A 24,889-nucleotide genomic window follows, 5' to 3' on the forward strand; every position below is an offset into this window, starting at 1 on the left:
AAGCTCATTTTTGTTATGCAACACCTTTTAGAATCTGAAAAACTCTGTGGCCATGAACCAGGATCCCTAAAATGAAAGGAAAACTCGGACGTTTCTTGAAGACCAGTTGTAGGATTTGGACGAGATAATAATTCATCTTATTCGCTTCACCAACAGGACTGAGTTTCTTGCAAAGTTCGACATGTTGCGTGCCTTCCTCTCCAGCTTCAATGTCATCTAAAATATTAAAAGCCAGGATTAAAATTCAATCAGTAATATGATATATTACAAAATGAAGTATTAAAAACATGTCATAAATTCCGATAAGGCACAATTAATTAACCTCTTCCATAATGTGCTATAATTTAATTATTGAAATAAAAATTAATATTTACTTACCTGATTTTTCTTTTAGCCTTCATCTTCATTAACATTAGGTTTTTTAAAAATGATTCTAATTTTTGTGTTTGTGACAGCACATCGCTTTCTTTCTTCCTTTTCTCTTTGGCAAGTTTTCTATACTCGGCTCCACTGAGTCGTTTTTTGCCATCCATAATTTGGAAACTGATAACAACGCAGTTCAAAGTGTACTAAACAATTCTGTTTTCCAAACGCTGATAGACGGTAACACGAATAACTAACCAACACTCCGAACACTAATAACTAAATACTAAATGCAAATAAAATAAAACAACTGTCGGTTCGTATTAACACACGCAGACAACAGTATACGCAGGCTACATGTGTAGCCGTCGATAACGACAACGATGATTGCACGTGTCTGTTTAGTTTACTGTTTATTGGAAGCAGAGGGGAGCATGGGGAGAAAGGGAATGCGGTAGATGAGATGCTCGCGCATCGCGTCAAGGTCAGACTGTTTTCGAGTCCCCGACTCCGCTGCCGAGCGCTCAGACTACTAATTATTCATATCAGTAGTAGGCTTAACAGTATAAAACTCACTCCAGACCCATGAATTACGTTAATTCTTGTGTCGTGTCTTATAATGAAGAAAATAACTTGATATACAGTGACAGTGTAATAAAGCTGATGAATTGGGCAACAAAATTTAATAAAATTAAACAATATTAATTGTGGTATTATTATTATTTTGAAAAAATTAAATAAATGATTATTTTTAATAAACTTTTCAAATTTTCCCGCCCCCTGAAATGTGCCTCCCGGGGCACATCCTCCCCTTGCCCCGCCTAGTTCCGGGCCTGCATGTACGATAATATTAAAATACTAAATTTGTGTTAAGAAGGGGCAGTTTCGATTCCTGCCTGAAAGCCCAGTTACTCTACAGTGCCCTGAAGAAAGTGCCGAAAACTTGTTTGGCAGTACGATTGAAAAAAGTAAAAAATATAAACATCTAACCCTGGATATAATGTGGACGTTTTACAAGTGCGAATATTTGACGAAACTCGTTCCATCTTCAAGCAGAGCTGTCGAAATACGCCGTGTCTCCTTACAATATTGCTGTGGTCGCTCTCTGCTTTATGATTTCCAAGATTCTCTAAACAATACCTACCACCCGAATGCGATGCTAAGATGGTCCCTTATGCAAGTTCACCGCCAATCGCTTTTCCAGTACAGTACTAGCTCTAATTATCGCAATGACGGGGCGTTAACCCCAAGATCCAATATGATCAACGGTTGACACAAAGTGAATTAACACGTCTGCTTGAAAGTGTATTAAGTTGTTTGATTGGTTGTTCTTTGCACTGCTCTTTGGAAGTTGAAAGATATTTCACACATTGAAAGATTTAAGGTGCCATAATAATTCTTTCTCTTGAAATAAATAACAACATACAGTAGAGTCTCGATTATCCGACGTAAACGGGACCTGGAGTACGTCGGATCACCGAAAATGTCGGATAATAGAGAATTACTTTGAAAATGAACTGATACAAACAGGAAGGCTTGCTTTACGGTGCTCTGCTTATTGTACAGTACATGCAGTATTAAACGAAAACATTCCAGATGTCTTACGAAAAGAAACTTTTCTCCACAGATATTAAGCTACCGAACACCGTGCCATTTTTGCCACCGATCACGCCACCCAGCACTGGCAGGAAAATTAGGGTTCCCTTCATTAAACTCCCTCTGGAAATACACAGCCTTTTCCTGCAGAATGCTGCCAGATATTGGCAGGCGGTTTTCCCGGTGTTGAGATACCAAAGAAATAGTGCTTCACTTACTTTTTCGTACTGACATTTTTTCATTTTTCTCTGCTCTGGTAGAGCACAACTTTTCAATTTCTTCCCTCTGTTTTTTCCAGTCTCCCGCTGTAACACGTCCAACACCATAATCTGAAGCCACATTTTGAAGAATTTCCCCTTTGTCCAGTCTCTTTAATGCACTCAATTTGCGTTCTATAGAAACAGTCACTTTCTTCCATTTACTCGCCATACTCACAGAGGATATGAAAACTATAACATCCGCACCCAACCAATACTACAATGACTGAAGACTCACTGCACCTGTCCTTGAGAAAAACCCACTCCTACCGCCAGCCTTCAGGCCAGTGCTTGTCCCATGGTCGCACCCTCCACAGCGGGTGTGCCTGAATTTAGTCTCCACCAAAAGTTGAAATTAAGTCTAACAGTGTCGGATAACACGGAATGTCGGATAAGCGAAGGTCGGTTGAGCGAGACTCTACTGTATATCTTATTTTTAAGGAAAATGCACCATTTTTAAAAAGATATGTTTATTTCGCATAAACCAAGAATTTTGCATCTATTTCGCATAAACTGTATAATTTTGCATTTGGAACCAATTTCGCATTTCATCGCTAATTCAAAATCACTAAAAACTACTTGCAGGGGTTGTATAAAATGAAGGCACATACACTGACAAAGTTTCAACATATTTCATATTTATCACAAATTCTAAAAACCACAAACTTTAATAATTTGTAAATTAAACAGTGTACACAATTGACAGCATCTTGTATGTGTGTCTTTGTGAATACAATACTTATCAAATGAGTTTCCTTTCATGTTCCTCTCTCTCCCTCTTGTTCTATATACAAGAGGTGTTCAATATATAATGCAACACATTTTATTTCTCGGCCAATTTCAGTTTTAAAAAATTGGAATTTTGTTTGGGACAACTTTGAATATTCCCACTACGTCTCATACAGATTCAGTAATTTCCGATAGGTGGCAGTGCTATAACTATCCCTAAGAATGGTGTCTGTAACAGAGGTGCGTATCAAACAGAGAGCAGTTATTTTCTTTTGACAGAAAACCAGGGCATCACAGATACTCATAGGCACTTGCAGAATGTATATGGAGACCTGGCAGTAGACAAAAGCACAGTGCGTCGTTGGGCAAGGCATGTTTCATCATCACTCTAAAGGGACTCTGAAGGGGTTATTCCGTTCGATGTCCTCCCTCGTGGTGAAACAATCACTCTGAAGTATATTGTGCCACTCTAAGAAAAAGAGCATGTTCGTAGCCACAAAAACAAACTTCTCCTTCTCCACGACAACGCAAGACCTCACACAAGGCTGCGCACCTGACAGGAGCTCACAAAACTTCAGTGGACTGTTCTTCCTCATCCACCCTACAGCCCGAATCTTGCGCCTTCTGACTTCCATCTGTTTAGCCGAATGAAGTATGCGCTCCACGGGAAGCACTACATGGATGACGGGGCAGTTATCGATGCAGTATAACGTTGGCTCTGACATCGACCAGTTGAGTGGTAGCATGCAGGCATACAGGCCCTTGCATTATGATGGTGTAAGGCTGTAGCATTAAACAGAGATTATGTCGAAAAATAGGGTACTGTATCAAAAGGATTGGGCAATAACATCGGTGTATTTGAATCCTCAATAAAACCAACCTGCTTTTAGAAAAGAAAAACAAGTGTTGCAATATATATTGAACTCCCTTGACTTTATTTGTTCCTTTCCAATACTTAACCATAAACTTCAACAACCTAATTGTATCATCTGAAACAATTCAATCAAACAAAACAAATCATAAGAAAGCTACAATAAGAAAATTTTCAAGAGAGTTTGTACCTGTGGCATTTGTGTTGTTCTTCTAGCCTACTGGCTGAACTGCATTATAAGAATCTCATATTTGGGTTTTTCATATTGACTGTATACATACATACATACATACATACATACATACATACATACTTCATTATAGACTGTTCTGCCTTTCAGCATTCAGTGTGCAGGCCTCTGTGAATTTGCTAAACACAGCCACAATCCTCTATTTATAATTAGTTCTGTAGCCTCGTTTAGTTCTATACCTCTTATTTTTAAATCTTAGAAACTGAATCTAACTACTGTTGTCTTGGTTTCCCTCTACTTCTCTTACCCTGTATAGCAGAGCCCATTAGTCTCCTAGGTAACCTATCCTACTTCATTCGTCTTCCTTGACCCCCATCACCAAAGCCAGTTTATGTGTACAGCTTCATCAGTCGAGTTCATTCCTTTACCTCCTCATTCCAAATACCCTCCTGCCATTGTTCCCACCTGTTTGTACCAGCAATCGTTCTCGCTACTTCCATGTCTGTTACTTCTATCTTATGAATAAGATATCCTGAGTCCACCCAGCTTTCACTCCCATAATTCGAAGTTGCAGTAAAAGAAAAATGATATAATTGGTCCACTTTAGTCAATACAAATGTGTTTTATCTTACTGGTTGAGTGAGAACCAGTGTGAGCACTCACAGCCTTTTGTAGGGCGGCGTCCACCTCCTTGTGAGCAGGACGAAAGCTCTGCTCCACGACCAGGCTGCAGTATTCTCGAACGGCTTCTCCGAGCGGCCCACACTGTTCTGGAGATATCCTGCCCAGCCAGTCGCGGAGCACGCCAAACGTGTACGTGCCCATCATATAGCCATCCGATGCACTACTGGCTGGAGAAAAAAATAAATAAATAAATAAAAAAAATTAAAAAAAAAAAACACAGTAATTTTATAAAAATTTACATGGACACACAAACAGCATTCAGGCTGCAAACATTTACAGCTGATCAACACGTTGAGCTCCATCTAAGTACAAACATACAAAAGTGAAGGTTTGGTCAGCTGACACATTTCAAAGCTGCAACGTGTCAGTGCAAATATTTTCTTACATACAAAGGATTTGCTGCTGACAACTTTTTTAGCACAGTTAAAACTCTCCCAGAACATTCATTTGCCAGGGTGAATGACTCAAAAGATGATTCAGTCTGGTTGTATTGAAAGACATCCAAATATGCCAGTCTTTAGTTGGTTGTTTACCCCTTATGACAGACAGGGGATACCCAAATTACAGGATTGAATTAATCACTTAACTTTAAAATCCAAGAAATCTTGGGTTTTCAGTTTTTATGATCATCAAAAGGAAAGGAACAAACTCAAATCTCTTTTCAGAAGGAGCAAAGTTAGAATCAGTTTTATCACTTCAAGTACGTCGAAAGAACAATCTCCAAAGACAACACTCAGACTGACACAGAAAGCATCAAACTTTTACAACCATATCAGAAATCTATTTTCGGACCACAAAAAGCAAGAACAACCCTGTACCACACCTACTTCATACTGATTCTCACATGTGGTTTAGAGGAATGTACTCTACTAATCAATGACTACAGCAGAATTCAAGCAACAGATATGAGGTTCATTAGAACTATGAATCAAACTACTCGAAAGGACAAAATCAGGAATGAAGTAAACAAGAAGGTATCTGACAATGAGGTTCCTATTACCTGTGTAATAAAGAAGCATTGACTTCAGTGGTATGGGCACATTATGAGAATGAAGAGTGAGAGACCTGCCAGAAAATAATTCGACCTTACTGTACTGTCCAAGGGAAAAGACCAAAGGGAAGGCCAAGATTGTGGGCAACTGCAAAATGACCTCAATAATGTTGTGAGATGGACAATAATAATGTCATTTGCTTTACGTCCCACTAACTACTTTTTAAGGTCTTCGGAGACGCCGAGGTGCCGGAATTTAGTCCGAAGGAGTTCTTTTACGTGCCAGTAAATCTACCGACACGAGGCTGTCGTATTTGAGCACCTTCAAATACCACCGGACTGAGCCAGGATCGAACCTGCCAAGTTGGGGTTAGAAGGCCAGCGCCTTAACCATCTGAGCCACTCAGCCCGGCATGTGAGATGGACAGTAGGCAATGGTATGTTGATAAACAGGGTTAAAAGTCAGGTTGTGAGTTTCACAAATAGGAAAAGTCCTCTCAGTTTTAATTACTGCATTCATAGGGTGAAAGTTCCTTTTCAGAATCATTGTAAGTATCTAGGTGTTAATATAAGGAAAGCTCATCATTGGGGTAATTACATGGATATGATTGTAAACAAAGGGTACAGATCTCTGCACATGGTTATGAGGGTATTTAGGGGTTGTAGTAAGGATGTAAAAGAGAGGGCATATAAGTCACTGGTAAGAAGCCAACTAGAGTATGGTTCCAGTGTATGGGATCCTCAGCAGGATTATTTGATTCAATAACTGGAAAAAATCAAAACAAAAGCAGCTCAATTTGTTCCGGGTGATTTCCAACAAAGGAGTAGTGTTACAAAAATGTTGCAAAGTTTGGCCTGGGAAGACCTGGGAGAAACAAGACGAGCTGCTCAGCTAAGTGGTATGTGATGATATAGATGTTGATTCCCATAGGGAATTTGAAATATTTGTCCCGAATGAGTAAATTTATAATACTAATATAAATGGTCCGTTATTGGACATTATAAATTTACTCATTCGGGACAAATATTTCAAATTCCCTATGGGAATCAACATCTATATCATCTGATAGCCAAGCAGGCATCATTTTTTGGTAAAGAGACAAAGCCTCTCATAGTGCATTGGCACTGCCGGTGGCACCAAGTAGCCTACGCAGTGGCCTCCACTGTATGCACTGGCCAGCGTCTTGGTAGTTGTGCTAGGTACCAACTGATGAGCCCAACCTCGCATACGAGGGCGAAACGCTGGCAACCAGGAATGAGTTAGCTGGAAAATTTATCATGTCCAATAACGGACCATTTATATTGGTATCAAGTGGTATGTTCCAAGTTGGCAGTGGGGAGATGGCATAGAATGACATCAGAAGATGAATAAGTTTGAGTGGTGTCTTTAAAAATAGGAAAGATCATAATATGAAGATAAAGCTGGAATTTAATAAGACAAATTGAGGCAAATATTTGTTTTTCGAAAGGGGAGTTAAGGAGTGGAATAACTTACCAAGGGAGATGTTCAATAAATTTCCAATTTCTTTGAAATCATGTAAGAAAAGGCTAGGAAAAACAACAGATAGAGAATCTGCCACCTGGGCGACTGTCCTAAATGCAGATCAGTAGTGATTGATTGAAGATAATGCTGGATAGACACAGTGAAATCAGTTGTGGAGGAGATAAGTCTCAAATGAGAAGACAATTAAACCCCTCAGAATATTTACCCAACTTAACAGTATGCAGTAAATACATTTCAAACTCTCAATATAAACATACACCCAGTTACAAAGCAGCCACAAGCTGGCAAGTCACTTCAATTTTACCTTTTGAAATCTCAGACAAATTCCTATTACTGTGTAAAGGGGAAAAAATGAGAAGGGGAATCAAGATTTATGTGTGAAGACTGTGACATAGCTGTATGTTTTGTTCCTCACTTCAATACATGTCGTACGCCAACAAACATTTGACACTTTATGCTGGATTGGCAGATGGGTACATGAAGTGTGTTATTTCACATTATGCCGTATTTCTCCAAATTGGAGATGACGTTTCAGAATCTCGTGACAAATCAAGGGTCGTCTTGCATTCATGACGTAACAGTAATGAACGCCACTGGCAGCTACCATGTGAACGACGCTGCTTTCCTTCACTCCCTGTGCACATATAAAACTCTACCTTCAACATCCGCTTCTTTATTAGGCTTATAGGCTACATTGCTAGCGGTGGCAACCTAACTTCACTGATTTACAAGTTACAACTCTCATATTTGTTCCGTATTGAAGTTGACCATGTATCAAAAATATTACAAGAATATTTAATAAGACCACCTATTCAATACATACCAAGAATCTTATGGTTAAACTTTTACATAATATTATAGAGTCTTATTAGGTACATGTTTCACCCTCTTTTAAGGGCAACATCAGCCTTAACTCAACCTTAAAGTCGTTGGTCTTGGACCTTAACAATCCTTGTAAGATATAATGTTTACAAATAATAACCTTTTTAACATTGTGACATCAATTAACACACTAGATAACATCTAAAATACATGGACAGAACAAATGATGGTTAATGGAGGAAACTAGTGATAAAATACACTTTTGTAAAATTAAAATTTAGAACATGATCATTCCTAACTTGTGTGGAGTGTAGAATGTCCAAAACCAAAATGGATCTTCTTCAATGGATAAGAAAGATGTGACCAAAAAATTATTCATTTATATCATGTTAGATGCGCCTAACTTTTCTGATATTACCTGCTTGAGTCACATCTAAGGCTAAAAACCAATACACGAGAACTGGGCCAATTGTCCTTACAAGACTGTCATTAAGACCTGCTTCACTATTAAGCAACAGTTCCAGTTGAGATTTTTTGAGAAATTATTTGTTCATTATCAACACATATGACAGGAAGCAAGTTTTTCCAATAACAATCATCACAACATTAATTATTCTAACGTTACAATAAATATTTCTTATCCAATTGTACAGCACAGTCTGACTTATGCCTTTTGCCTTAAAGTTGATGTTGTATAAGTCACATCACGCACGAGTTAATGTTATACTTGGACTTTAAACTACAAAAGTTCCCCTAGAAGAAGGTGTCATTGGATCCACGTCTTTTAATGTTATAATAGTAGCGTAAATTGAAGAGATTTTAAAATGCCCCTGTATTAGCCTCTACAAAAAGTTTCCCAAATCAGCAGAACGGCATCAAAACATGCGAGCCTTCTAATCCTTAGAATGACTATGGATACTCTGGGGCAGAGTTACGTGTCTACTGTACCTGACACTCACTAAAATTAACAGTTTGTTTTACAGACAGGAGGAATACTTTCATGATGGATCGTTATATTGTATAGACATGTGGAACAGGTATTGCTGGCATATTTTCAATGGTGGTGGTGGTGCTTGTTGTTTAAAGGGGCCTAACATCTAGGTCATCAGCCCCTAATGGTACAAAATGTAATGACAAATTAAAAGTTCAAAATCCTCCACTGACCAGATTGCAAAACGTGAGGACGAAGAATGAATGGATGGATATGAATTTAAAACAATCAGTGAATCCGACTCACAGTGCCTCACATTCACAGAAACTGACGTAAAACAACAGTATTACTGACCAAGGGACTGCTTCTAAAGCACAATACTGAATTGATGATGCTTGCAGTCTAAAGGGGTCCAAAATCCAAGTAATCAGCCCCTCATAATGGTACTTATCGCTAGGAAAGTAGAATCATGGTATTTGTTAAATAGTCTGTTGACAGTGCAAGTGAAATTTGCTCAGTGTAGCTGTATCTTGTGCTTCGTAAATAAATAAATAAATAAATAAATAAATAAATAAATAAATAAATAAATGAATGAATGAATGAATGAATGAATGAATGAATGAATGAATGAATGAATAAATAAATAAATAAATAAATAAATAAATAAATTTGTCCTGGTGCGGTACTAATCAAAAGTAGCACAGACTCATGGTATTCCACACATTATGGTACTACTCACTACTCTTACACATGGCGGAACGCTGTTAGTGCTGTGTGTGTGTGTGTGTGCGCTCCTAGTTTTCGATTATTAGCAGGTGTAGTAAAGGTGTAATTCGTTGCAAAAATAGTGAATTTCAACTCTAAAAGTGTGTGTTGTTTACTTCACGACATCGCTCAGTGTTGTGCAGTGGATTTTTGTAAATATAAACAAAATTTAATTATGGGAAGAGACAAGAAGAATGCGGCCAGCTGGGAAACCAGGACCAAGGCGGGGCCTGCAGCCGGCTGCGGTAGTGAAGCTACCCTAGCGGATAGCATTGTTCAACAGGTAAGGGAAGCTCTACAGTTGAAAGACATTCTCTCGGCTATCATTGAGGCAATAACTGAAAGTGTCACAAAGGCCGTGGCTGAACAACTCAAGGCCACCCTGGATTTCAACACTGAGATTATCAATGAACTTAAAATTGATATTAAAAATAAGGAAATTGAACTGAAAGCAGTGCAGGATGAACTCAAAAGGAGTACTGATGCTTTGGAGCAATATCAACATAGAGAAAGTGTGCGTGTGTTCGGAATTCCCGAATCACCGAATGAGAATACGGACAAACTTTCAGTCAGGTTGTTTAAAGACAAACTTGGCCTTGACATCGCCGTGCAGGATATTGATAGGTCTCACCATGTTGGCAGGCCGGGGCTGGGAGTGAAACGGTCTATAATAGTGAAATTTGTAAGCTATAGGAAAAGAGAGGAAGTCTTTTGTAACAAGGGCAAGTTAGCAGGCACTGGAATCAATATCAGGGACGACCTGACTGCGGCTCGCACTCTAATATTGAAGACGGCTGTAGATAAATTTGGAGAGAGAATTGTCTGGACCATACAGGGATGCACTGTTGTAAAAAGAGGGGAAACCAGACACAACATAACAACAATGGATGAACTGAACTCTCTCAAATAAATGAACAATACCCTGTGTCTGTAGATTCTACTGTGAAATAGCTTTCTAGTTCCTCAACTGTTTCTTCCAATGTGATTTCTTCATTTGTAACAAATTCGTAAAATAGTCGTATAGCATTCACAAGTTCCACCCACACTTACAAACTCTTTCTCTTCTACTTATTTCTGAAATGCTCACCGTCAGGTGCACTTAAATAAAGCCTGGAAGTACAGCACTTTAGCAAAACCCTACTCTAGACTAACTCTTCAACTGTATATTAGTGTAATTTTATTAATATCCTTATTATTATTATTATTATTATTATTATTATTATTATTATTATTATTATTAATATTATTATTATTATTATTATTATTATCATCATCATTATTTATTTGTCTATTGAAATGTTCAAACATATGCTATGTGTACGTATTTATCTGCGTGTGTGTGTGTTATCAGTGTTTGTTCCAGGAATTTATGACCTACCCTTTAAACATGTCAGCAGCTGGTGTCCTTGAAACTACCGTTACGGTAGATGAGGCATTCCTGAGTGTCATTGATCCGAGTGTATTCCACAATGAAAATAACCCTTGTGTACCTTCACCAACTGTCCCCAACCCTCAGCCTACTGAACTGCTATTGAAACAATCTCTGTCTCAGTTCTCCCAAAGTCTACAGTGTTGCCATATCAATTTTCTCTCACTCCTCAGTCACATAGATGAGGTTCATTCGATAATATCAACCTGTAACATGCATATTATGTGTATTACTGAAACCTGGTTGTCTGATAAAATTAGCTCTACCCTTGTAAAACTAGAAGGATATACTCTCTATCGGCATGATCTCACTGATGTAGATGTTGATTCCCATAGGGAATCAGAAATAATTGTTCCGAATGAGTAAATTTATAATACCAATATAAATGGTCCGTTATTGGACAACGCTGGCAACCAGGAATGAGTTAGCTGGAAAATTTATAATGTCCAATAACGGACCATTTATATTGGTATTATAAATTTACTCATTCGGAACAATTATTTCTGATTCCCTATGGGAATCAACATCTACATCATCTGATGGCCAAGTAGGCATCAATTTTTGATAATGAGACAATGTCTCTCATAGTGCATTGGCACTGCCGGTGGCTACAATTAGCCTACGCAGTGGCCTCCACGGTATGCACTATCCAGCGTCTTGGTGGGTGTGCTAGGTACCAACTGATGAGCCCAGCCTAGCACACGGGGGCGAAACGCTGGCAACCAGGAATGAGTTAGCTGGAAAATTTATAATGTCCAATAATGGACCATTTATATTGGTATTATAAATTTACTCATTCGGAACAATTATTTCTGATTCCCTATGGGAATCAACATCTACATCATCTGATGGCCAAGTAGGCATCAATTTTTGATAATGAGACAATGTCTCTCATAGTGCATTGGCACTGCCGGTGGCTACAATTAGCCTACGCAGTGGCCTCCACGGTATGCACTATCCAGCGTCTTGGTGGGTGTGCTAGGTACCAACTGATGAGCCCAGCCTAGCACACGGGGGCGAAACGCTGGCAACCAGGAATGAGTTAGCTGGAAAATTTATAATGTCCAATAACGGACCATTTATATTGGTATTATGATCTCACTGCCAGGCGCGGTGGTGGTGTAGCAGTATATTGTAGGGATGATATTAAATGTAGAATTATTATCAAAACATCATCTGGCATCACTCCACATACAGAATATATGTTTGCTGAGACCATAATTAACCGTCAAAAAGTATTGATAGGAGTTTTTCTACAAACCACCGAATGTTACTAACATCTCTGACCTTGAATCTGACCTTCTCAAACTAGTACCGACCTACGAGCATATACTACTCCTTGGTGACTTTAACTCAAATATCTTAGACCTCAACTGGCAAATCAGACCGAATCAGCAACCTATTTACCTCCATCGACATGACGATCTTACCACTAGACACAACTAACCATGTTCATACACTTAGATATACAAGCCATACTGGAATCGACCTCCTGATTACAAATAACCAGCATAAAGTTCTTAAGTATGGTCAATTTCCTGTACATGGCATCTCAACTCATGACTTAATTTATCTGTGCTACTCTCTACATGTACTAAAATACAAAGCTAAATACATTAGTTACAGGGATCTGAAAAATATCGATCTACAACAACTCCAAAACTTTACCTTGGGAAGATATAAAGCAGTTGCATGACACAGACATGAAAGTGACAAGATTGAACTCCCTACTCATAGGACTATATGACAAGCATGCTCCAGTTAGGCAAGCTAGAGTCACTCACTCACCTGCACCTTGGTTAACAAGCGATATAAAAGCAACAATGGCTCGCCATGACGCAATGTTTCGCCGATACAAGGAAACAAATAATGAACTAGATTTTGAACAGTATCGTCTTTTACGTAACAGAACAAAGCAATTAATTCGCAATAGCAAATTTAATTACATTAAAAATGTAACAAGGAACTTAAATGCACATGAAACCTGGAACGAACTTCGAGCTATGGGAGTTGGAAAATGCAAAAAGCCACATGTGCCAACTATATCTCTCGATACACTTAACTCTCACTTCGTAACTAACCCAATAAAGGAATCTCAACCTCAAAATCATATCAATCTAAATAAAAGAAACAGTGACCCTACAGAAAACGAACATAATTTCTCTTTTCACCCTGTGAGTGTAAATGATGTAAAGCGTATTTTGAATTCAGTTAAATCACAAGCTAAAGGAGCAGATAACATCCCAATAGGCTTTATAAAAAACATTATTGGCGCGGTCCTACCAATTATTACCTACATTGTAAACCACTGTCTCATCACAGGGACGTTTCCAACTGCATGGAAGGATGCTCTAGTAACCCCAATATTAAAGCATACCAGTACCACTGCAAATGCGCCATCTGATTACCGGCCTATTTCGATTCTTCCCCCTCTCTTGAAAGTTCTTGAACGAGTTGTACACGAGCAGCTAGTAGAATTCTTAACCAGACATTCTCTTTTTGACCCATTGCAATCTGGCTTCAGAAAGGGACACAGTACTACGACTGCACTTCTTCGGGTAACAGATAACATAAGACTAGCAATGGACAAACGGCAGGTGACGATACTGACACTCCTTGACTTTAGTAGTGCGTTCGACACGATAAATATAGACATACTACTATCCATGCTACGCTCTCTGCATATCGGCTTGATAGCCCTAAATTTTTTTAAGTAGTACCTTACAAATCGTCGCCAGTGTGTTGTGGTAAACAATCAAAGATCCCAATGGGCTGTAAAATCATCTGGTGTCCCTCAAGGGTCTGAATAAGCTTTGAGACTCCAGCGAGCACAAAACTCATGCATACGATATGCCTTCCAACTGCGACATGACGCTCATGTCACACCATATTTCAAAACATTGGGATGGCTACGCATAAATGAACGAAGGAATTTTCACCTAATGACACTTGTTTACCAAGTGCTCTCGACGAACACTTCTACTTACCTCTCTTGTAATTTTCGTTTCCTTTCCTCATTCCACGAAATTAGTATCCGTTCTGGTTCCCTACTTGAAATTCCACTAAGTCGAACGAATTCCTACAATCATTCCTTTTTAGTTACTGCATCGAGACTCTGGAATACACTCCCAATGGACAATCGGCACCTTACTTCCTCTCATAAATTCAAATCTGCCTGCCGAAAGTTTTTCCTGGGAACATAAAACTGAGTTGTGTGAATCATTGTGTGTTTGTTGTGTGAATGGGTTTTCTTCTTTATTATTATTATTATTATTATTATTATTATTATTATTATTATTATTATTATTATCACACTAATTGTCGTACTGATATGTAGGCCTAACTTAGTCTTAGAATTATCTGTCCGTAGTATTATGTCCTTTTAGAATTTCTATGTCTTACTTTTATGTTTACATTTTTAAATTTTATTGTTTATAGTGGTTAAGTGTAAGAGAGGGCCGTGAGCCCTAACTTCGCCACAAATGTACGTCAGGAATGAATGAATGAATGAATGAATGAATGAATGAATGAATAAATAAATAAATAAATAAATAAATAATGAAATTCGCACATTTAATACAGACCTATGGTGTTTCGCACATTGTGGTGCCATTTACAGGCAACGCAAACCTATGGTGTTCATCACATAAGTGTATTAACCACAGAGACTTGTATTATCTCATGGTGTTCCCCATATAGTGGGTACTAATCACAGGCAAGCCAGAACCATGGTGTCGCTCACCCATGATGTCGTTCATATAGTGTTACTAATCACAGGTACTGTAAAAGCCGACAGTGCACTCTAAGTAGGGGGCTGACCGCACGGTACTCCTGCGTGCTACTAATCACAAACCTATTTGGTACCTAACATAGTGGTACTATGCACAAGTAAAAGTGACCCATAGTGTTCCCCGTGTGGTGGAACTAATCACAAGTAGTTTCATGGTTCTAATACAATCATCCGTTGGTCGCCCCTTTTTGTCACCTCTTATGATAGGCAGGGGATACCGTGGGTATATTCTTCGTCTGCGTCCTCCACCCACAGGGGGTTTATTTTCAATGGGTTCTCATCGATATTATGATGCCAATTTTAAGTTAATGGTTATTAAACATGTGGAAATGAAGAATACTCGTGCAGCCGCAAGAAAGTATGCATACCTGCCAACATTACAAAACTAAAAATCGGGAGATTATGATATGAAAATCAGGAAAAATCAGGAGATACAACTGGTGAAAACTGCTTATTCTACATGTCTTGAGCAATACAGAAATACTATGGTATATATTATAACACCTATTGTCTCAAACCCCGACTGTTGCTATACAAGGCTACAAGGCGAAAAATTACACATCTCTATTCCCTCACAGGAAGTATATAAGCGAGGTGATCGATGTCTGATAAGCCTTCTGAAAATAGTATGAACTCATGCTCTACATGTGTGAATCAGTCATGCACTTAGATGCTATTACTTAGCAAATGCATACATTAGTATATTGCATCACACGCCCACGCAATTATGCGAAGTGCAATGCTATTTTTGTCAAGTAAAAAATTAAAATTTGCCAGAATTGTCTCCAAATGGCTCCTAACATCTCTAGAAAAGTCACTAGTCGCTATCTCTGAAATTCTGTCACTAAATTACTAAAATAGACTCCAAATCTAGCGACTAGTCTCTAGAATTGACTAGACTGATGTGAACAAACACGAACATAGCACACAAGAATGATTTACAATCGATATACGCATCGCGATATAGACATTTCCATAAACATCGCACATTCGCGCGTATTTCATGTATTAATAAATGTCGATATTTCATTTGAAAGCGGCAATGAGCGAAGAACTTCCGGACACTGGCGTACAATGCTGAAATGGTGGGATTTGAAAACAAATGTTTGAAGTTTACCAACAAATAAGCTAAAATTGGAAGAAATAATAGAATAATTGGGAGGCGGGAAAAACTGTCGAAAATCGGGAGTCTCCCGCCTATATAGGGAAAGTTGGCAGGTATGAAATATGGCATAACTAAAGCCAATATTTTGAGTTAGCGTGGAGATAAAAATAGCTTAAAATTGCGTAATGTACAAAAAATGCATTCAGTGGACCGCAACAAGGACGCTTTAAAGAAGTCGAAGATTAAATTGTGTGGGATGTGCGTGAAAAACTCAAGGGCAGAATGGCCATACCATGGCGCATAAACTCGTTGACCTTCAACGTCCAAGTCCTCATTATACATCGCTAGCCACTGAAGTCGGCCGAAGCCAGCCAGCGAGATGTGCGTCTAGCAGCAGCCGGTTGTACCTAACGCTTAGTAAAAGTAACAGTTTTATAAACAGCAAGAATATTTTCCTGATGGATTGTCGCATTGTAGAGACGTGGAACAGGTACTGCCATCAAATTTTCAACGGGTTTTCTTTGATATTATGATACCAATTTTAATTTCATGGTTATGAAACTCGTGGAAATAAAGAATAATTATTTAGCCGCACGAAAATATGGCATAACTAAAGCCAATATTCGGTGTTGGCGTGAAGACAAAGATAATCTGAAACTGTGTACTGTACAAGAAAGGTGTTCATATGCTTTCACAAAGCACTTTTTAAGCCTGATTTAATTTTTGAAGGTTAAAGTGGGGGTCCTCTTGGATTCAGAGAAATACAGTACTAGTTTTGAGAAAATCAATTTTTAAGCTTAATTAGAGATCTGTTTAATGTCACACTAACACACCAAATATTTTCGGTGATGGAAGGATGGGAAAGGGCAAGGATAGGAAAGGTAACAGCCATGACGTTAATTAAGGTACAGCCCCAGCTGGTGTGAAAACGGGAAACCATAGAAAACCTTTTTTAAGAGAGGAAGGGCTAAGAAGAAGAACTCAGCTCAACAGGTGAGGAGACTCCACTGATATTGAAACACAAGCAGCTGCTGACAACAACGAAACTGAGTTCTGCTAAACCTGGAGGATCTGCAGAAGCAACTCCACAACTATGATATCATCAATGACAAAGCGAGGAAGAAGAAGAAACTGCTCCGTGCTTCATCATCAATAATATTTGTCAAGAAGTGTTCTCACAATAAAAACATCGTACATCTCCCTCTTCTGAAACAATTTTAAAATTTTGACACGACTGAATGTCTGTCTGCCCAGTTAATTAGTCTTTCTGCCAGTATGCTAGTATATATTCTTCCCAATGTATCTAATAAGGTTAATCCCTTATAGTAAACCGGATTCAATCACTCTCCTTTATTTCTGTATATTGGGCATGTTATCCCCTCTCCAAGCTTTTGGGAATTCTCCTGTCTCAAAGATTTTATTGAATATATCCTTGTTAAAATTTTCATTGTACCATTTTGCTTTCGTATCTCTTTCCAAAATTCATACATGATCCCCGAGATAGCTCCTGACTTTCCATTTTTGGCTACTTGCAACAGGTCTCTCATATCTTGAGTCGAAATAGTTTCATCTAATTCAGGCAGGGTGACACTCAAAACCTTTCAATATCACAATCCCTATCAGCTTTCATTCAGGTGATAGTGGGTTCAAACCCCACTGTCACCAGACCTGAAAATGGTTTTCCATGATTTCCTATTTTCACATAAGCTACTCTGACCTGTCACTGTGTTTTTTCTTGTGTTCCTTTCATTATTCCTCATCATCATCATCATCATCAACTTCCTGTCATGTATTGGGCCATGTGTCCCATTATGGTCTTGCATTGTTACATCACCTCTTCATTGGACGACCTACAGATCTTTTTTTTCCCCTGGGTTGATATAGGAGAATCTCCTTTGGCAATCTTCCAGGTTCCATACTTTATAAGGTACAGTCATAAGTTCCACCTTTACAATACTAAATTTTCTTTCCTTAATTAGCAATTAACAAGTGTCGGGACATTTTTCGTCCCTCTTTTTGGACATCATCAATTGAAAATACTTGTAAGAGAGTAAAATCGACAAGGTCACAAATACACATTAAAATACGATTCGGGTTACCGAATACGTCAAGTTAAAAATGCATGATAAAATTCTAAGAATGTTATTAAAATGCTGGAACTCAATAGCTTTTAAGTTCTGTTGAAATGAAGATATAATTGTTTAACACACGTAATAGTTCTATTAAAAATTCGATGATCGTCGCCATAAGACCTATCTGTGTCGGTGCGACGTAAAGCAAATTGTAAAAATATTTTTTAAAAAATTGATGATCGAACTCTTCTTATGTTGGCGTGATGATGTGGTGTGTTGATTTTATCTTCATTTCAACAGAACTGAAAAGCAATTGAGTTCCAGCATTTTAAGAACATTCTTTGAATTTTATCATGCATTTTAACTTGACATATTCGATAACCCGAATGGTATTTTAATGTGTATTTGTGACTTTGTCTATTTTACTCATCTTACAAGTATTTTCAGCTGATGATGTCCAAAAAGAAGAACGAAACATGTCCCGACACTTGTTAATTGCTAATTAAAGAAATTTTTTTTAGTATAGTAAAAGTGGAACCTATGACTGTACCTTATAAAGTATGTTGTTGTTGTTTGAGTCATCAGTCCATAGACTGGTTTGATGCAGCCTCCATGCCACCCTATCCTGTGCTAACCTTTTCATTTCTACGTAACTATTGCATCCTACATCTGCTCTAATCTGCTTGTCATATTCATATCTTGGTCTACCCCTACCGTTCTTACCCCCTACACTTCCTTCAAAAACCAACTGAACAAGTCCTGGGTGTCTTAAGATGTGTCCTATCATTCTATCTCTTCTTCTCGTCAAATTTAGCCAAATCGATCTCCTCTCACCAATTCGATTCAGTATCTCTTCATTCGTGATTCGATCTATCCATCTCACCTTCAGCATTCTTCTGTAACACCACATTTCAAAAGCTTCTATTCTCTTTCTTGCTGAGCTACTTATCGTCCATGTTTCACTTCCATACAATGCCACGCTCCACACGAAAGTCTTCAAAAACATCTTTCTAATCCCGATATCAATGTTTGAAGTGAGCAAATTTCTTTTCTTAAGAAAGCTCTTCTTTGCTTGTGCTAGTCTGCATTTTATGTCCTCCTTACTTCTGCCATCGTTAGTTATTTTACTACCCAGGTAACAATATTCATCTACTTCCTTTAAGACTTCATTTCCTAATCTAATATTTCCTGCATCACCTGCCTTCGCTCGACTGCACTCCATTACTTTTGTTTTGGACTTATTTATTTTCATCTTGTACTCCTTACCAAAGACTTCATCCATACCATTCAGCAACTTCTCGAGATCTTCTGCAGTCTCAGATAAAATAACAATATCATCGGCAAATCTCAAGGTTTTGATTTCCTCTCCTTGGACTGTGATTCCCTTTCCAAATTTCTCTTTGATTTCCTTTACTGCCTGTTCTATGTAAACATTGAAAAGGAGAGGGGACAAACTGCAGCCTTGCCTTACTCCTTTCTGGATTGCTGCTTCTTTTTCAAAGCCCTCGATTCTTATCACTGCAGACTGATTTTTATACAGATTGTAGATAATTCTTCGTTCTCGGTATCTGATCCCTATCATCTTCAGAATCATAAATAGCTTGGTCCAATCAACATTATCGAATGCCTTTTCTAGATCTACGAATGCCATGTACGTGGGCTTGTCCTTCTTGATTCGATCCTCGAAGATCAGACGTAAAGTCAGGATAGCTTCACGTGTTCCTACATTTCTTCTGAAGCCAAATTGATCTTCTCCCAACTCACCTTCAACTTGTTTTTCCATTCTTTTGTAAATAATGCATGTTAAAATTTTGCAGGTATGAGATACTAAACTAATGGTGCGGTAGTTTTCACACCTGTCAGCACCGGCTTTCTTGGGAATAGGTATAACAACATTCTGCTGAAAATCGGATGGGACTTCTCCTGTCTCATACATCTTGCAGACTAAATGAAATAACCTTGCCATGCTGGTTTCTCCTAAGGCAGTCAGTAATTCAGAGGGAATGTCATCAATTCCAGGTGCCTTGTTCCTATTGAGGTCACTCACAGCTCTGTCAAACTCTGACCTCAAAATTGGGTCTCCCTTTTCATCAGCATCAACAGCCTCTTCATGTTCCAGAACCAAATTATCTACATCTTTACCTTCATACAACTGTTGGATATGCTCCTGCCATCTTTCTGCTTTGTCTTCTTTCCCTAGAAGTGGTTTTCCATCTGAGCTCTTAATATTCATACACCTAGATTTCCTTTCTCCAAAGGTTTCCTTGATTTTCTTGTATGCAGCATCTACCTTTCCCAGGACCATACAGCCTTCGACATCCTTGCATTTCTCCTTCAGCCATTCTTCCTTAGCTGCCTTGCACTTTCAATCCACTTCATTCTTTAATCGCCTGTATTCTTTTCTGCCCTCTTCATTTCTAGCATTCTTGTATTTTTGTCGTTCATCAATCAGGTCTAGTATCTCCTGAGTTATCCACTGATTCTTAGTTGATCTTTTCTTCCTTCCTAACATTTCTTCAGCAGCCCTACTGACTTCCTTTTTCATGACTCTCCACTCTTCCTCTATAGTGTTTCCTTCAGCCTTTTCATTTAGTCCTTGTGCAACATGTTCCTTGAAACAATCCCTCACACTCTTTTCTTTCAACTTGTCTAGATCCCATCTTTTTGCTTTCTTTCCTTTCTTCAATTTCTTCAACTTCAGATGACATTTCATGACCAACAAGTTGTGGTCAGAGTCCACGTCTGCTCCTGGGAAAGTTTTGCAATCCAACACCATCGACAATACGGGCTTTGCAATGAAATTCATTTTATGCAATTCCAGGTTCCTTCGTTTGTACATGGCATTTTCAGTTTTCCAGATAACTGTAGATGTGGTCAGTTATTGGTTGTATTTTCAGTTGTTTTGGCACCTTCCCATTCCTTTTATGATCCCACTTGATATATACCCCAGCACGGCACATGAATGTCATTTCTCCTGCTGTGATTCTTGGAATGTCTTGAGTTTTTAATTTCCATGACTAAAATCTATTGCAAAGGATTGGCCTAGCAAGTGTATTATAAAGGCGCAAACGAGTGTGTTTCTGTACAAGTGATGGCTTCAAAATGTTGTTGATTATTCCTGCTGTTTTTGTGAAATTAATTTTTGCAGGTATATCTATTTCTGTATGGTACGATAAGTTGTTGTGACCTATGGCTTTACTGGGAAGTAACTCCAGTACAAAATTGATATTTCTAGACAACAGTAATATACATATAACATTAATAATGTACAGATGTATTAGGGAACAGTCTTGTTTCATCTTGTTCCTCGCTGTCCAGTATAGCTCGTAAATTTCCTCGTTTTTGTTGGCTTGCGTTGAGTCCTGTGCACTGAAATAGGTTTTTCGAGACCATCACTGATCCATTAATTTTGCAGATGTGCAGCTAAGTAGTCATGTTCTGTTTCAAACCTGAAGATCGTCACTGCTTCTTTTCTCAGCTTGCTTTTATTTTTGTCCCATAGGTCATTTATTTTACTCCATTTCTTCATTGCAGTAAGTTGGGTAGTTTCTTTCTTCCATTTTTCAAGGATTTTATTTGTGATTATTTTCTTGATTGAGTTAGCTTCCAGAGGTTTAGTTTGCATGTAGGTACTAGTACCTTTTCCTTTTTTGCTAGTTTATCTGCCAGTTTATTGCCTTCTACTCCTACCTTTGCAGGGATTCATTGTAAAGTGATGTTTCTCTTTAAAGTTTTTAATTTTGTTAGTAGATTAGAAGTGAAGCTTCCACGGTGTGAAGAATTATTTAATTTATTTTCCGGGTTGAACCGTGTTGTACTTGTACGCATATCACGTACAGTTTGCCGACGTTTCGAATACATTGCAGTATTCATTGTCAAGGCGACTGAAATACCCCTACTCGATCCGAGGTAATCAGTCTCCCAGGCAGAGTTACACTACTAGAGTGGCCTTGATCTTGGCCTTTTATATCCTAGCCTATCTGGCTGGCGTAAGCCCTGGCTGTCTCGCGAGGCTTCTGGAAAGTTTATGTCACAGCCAGGTAGTGGGGGCTTGCCCGCGCTGTTATGTAATGGGGTTGCGGCCCGTGTGTTTATGTTGTGGTCTGTATGTCTTAAACTATGAATGATGGGCATCCCAGAATTACTGATTTTGTATCCTTCTTCTAAATTTATGTTATTCGGATGTTTCTTGATTTCGATAGCCTCGCGGATTTTTCTTTCCAGATTCCAAGGGATAGCTGCTAGGATCTTGGTCTTGTCAAATGATATTCCGTGCCTAGTTTCGTAGGAATGCTTGGCTACTGCTGAAATATCTGTGTTTTGGTTCTTGGTGTGACGGATATGTTCTTTTAGGCGGGTGGAGATCAGACGTTTTGTCTCACCTACATAACAAGCTCCGCAGCTACATTCAATGTGATACACTCCAGGGGCCTGTAATTCTATTGTGTCTTTTACTGGTGGTAGATAACGGGCTAGCTTACGGTGAGGTTTATAGATAGTTTTTATGTTGTATTTGTCCAGTATCTTGCCGATCCTGTCTGTAGTGTTTTTAATGTATGGCAGTATCGCTGTTTTCTGGCGGGTCAGTTCTTCTTTCCCGTTGTTTTCTCCTGCGGCGGTCTTTTCTTTCTTCTCTTCTGATTTTTTAAGGACTCGTCGGATGTTATTGAGCGAGTAGCCATTTTTCCTAAGGGTTTCCGTGAGGTGTTCTTTTTCTTCCTCGAGGTGCTCTGCGTCCGATATCGCTATGGCCCTGTTTACTAGTGATGTTAGGACAGCCTGCTTTTGTGATGGGTGATGATGAGACGAGGCGTGTAGGTACCTGTCTGTGTGAGTGGGTTTCCTGTATACTGCGCGACTCAGCGTCCCATTGGGGTTACGTATTACTAGCACATCCAGGAACGGTAGTTTTCCGTCTACTTCTATTTCCATGGTGAACTGAATATTTACGTGTATGGAGTTGAGATGGTCGAGAAATAGCTGTAGGTTATTGCTCCCGTGAGGCCAGATTACAAAAGTGTCGTCTACAAAACGGAGAAAACATTTCGGTTTCAGGGCAGATGTAGCTAAGGCTTTCTGTTCGAAGTGTTCCATATACATGTTTGCTATTATTGGAGAGAGTGGCGACCCCATCGCGGCCCCTTCAGTCTGTTCGTAGAACTCCCCGTTGAAATAGAAGTAAGTGGCGCTAAGGCATTCTTTAGCTAGTGTTGACAGGTCTTCTGGAAGTTTCTGATCTAATAGCGGAAATACTTCTGTTAGCGGCACCTTGGTGAAAAGTGACGTGACGTCAAAGCTTACTAATAGGTCCGTACTTTCAATTGATTGGTCCTTAAGGAGCTGGATGAAAAGTCGGGAGTCCTTCACGTAGGTTTCAGTGTTTCCTGTATGTGGCTGAAGTAGTCCAGCTAGGTAGCGGGCGATCTCGTGCGTGGGAGAGCCTATAGCGCTCATGATAGGTCGCAGAGGTATGCCTTCTTTGTGGATTTTTGGCAGGCCATACAATTTTGGAGGTATCGGGTCCAAGGATATCAGTTTCTTCTGTATTTCGGCTGGGATACTGGAATTTTTTACTAGTGTGTGGAGTTTGTTCTTAATGCGGTTGGTAGGGTTCCTAATTTTCCTGTATGTAGAATCGGTGAGTAATTGTTCTATTTTCCGAGTGTAGTCTGTGCGTGTCATTATCACCGTAGCGTTGCCTTTCTCTGCGGGTAGGATAATTGTTTCCGTATCTTGACGTAGTGTTTTTAGGGCATGAATTTCTTCTTTAGTCAAATTGGATGGCGGCGGCTTAGCGGATCTCAGTAGACATGATACATCCTGTCTGATCTCCTCTGCAGATTCGGTAGGAAGGTGCCGGATTGCAATTTCTACTTTGCTAATTATTTCTTCTACCGGTATACTATTTGGAGCTACTGCGTAGTTGAGTCCTTTTCTCAAGACCGAGGTAGTGGGTTCACTGAGTGGCTTATCTGTGAGGTTTACTATTACATTCTTCTTCAGTGGAGCAGGTGGTTTCGGTTTCTGTTTTTGTAAGAGGCGGTTGAATTTCTTGTTTTGCTTGGCAGTGGCTAGTTCCAGTGTACACTGGGATTGTGTGTTGCTAATGCTGTCTAACGTGGTCCAATCATTGAGCGACAGAGTGCTGGCAAGTTGCAGGTGGAGATGAAATAATTTATTGTTGAGGTAGTCCAGAGTCTGTCTTGTGTCACTGATCCGTTCTCTGAGGAGTTTTATGCTGGTTTCGTGAAGAATACGGTCAGTCCGTCGGTTCTTGGTGTGATATTTCAGTCTCACACATGCTGGTATAATGCTGTTGTCCCTGCAGCGTTTCAGAAAGGCGAGTCGAGCCAGGTAGTTACTCATTTTCTTCCGAAGGTTGTCGAACTGCCTAGTAGCTTTGAGAATATCCTCCCCGTAAAGGTTTCGTATCTTAGAAGTGAAGCTTCCACGGTGTGAAGAATTATTTAATTTATTTTCCGGGTTGAACCGTGTTGTACTTGTACGCATATCACGTACAGTTTGCCGACGTTTCGAATACATTGCAGTATTCATTGTCAAGGCGACTGAAATACCCCTACTCGATCCGAGGTAATCAGTCTCCCAGGCAGAGTTACACTACTAGAGTGGCCTTGATCTTGGCCTTTTATATCCTAGCCTATCTGGCTGGCGTAAGCCCTGGCTGTCTCGCGAGGCTTCTGGAAAGTTTATGTCACAGCCAGGTAGTGGGGGCTTGCCCGCGCTGTTATGTAATGGGGTTGCGGCCCGTGTGTTTATGTTGTGGTCTGTA

General features: G+C 39.2%; 1 protein-coding gene across 1 annotated transcript in view; it reads right to left on the reverse strand.

Annotated features, from left to right (window-relative positions):
- The window catches only part of LOC136856737 (AP-5 complex subunit zeta-1), a 216,093-nt gene that overhangs the window by 145,219 nt on the left and 45,985 nt on the right, over nucleotides 1–24,889 (reverse strand). The window contains exon 4 of the mRNA XM_067134821.2: nucleotides 4,670–4,857. Coding sequence (XP_066990922.2) covers nucleotides 4,670–4,857 — 188 coding nt within the window. The remainder of the gene's footprint in view (nucleotides 1–4,669; nucleotides 4,858–24,889) is intronic.

Source organism: Anabrus simplex, chromosome 1 (assembly GCF_040414725.1).
Source record: "Anabrus simplex isolate iqAnaSimp1 chromosome 1, ASM4041472v1, whole genome shotgun sequence".
In the NCBI taxonomy this organism is placed as follows: domain Eukaryota; kingdom Metazoa; phylum Arthropoda; class Insecta; order Orthoptera; family Tettigoniidae; genus Anabrus; species Anabrus simplex.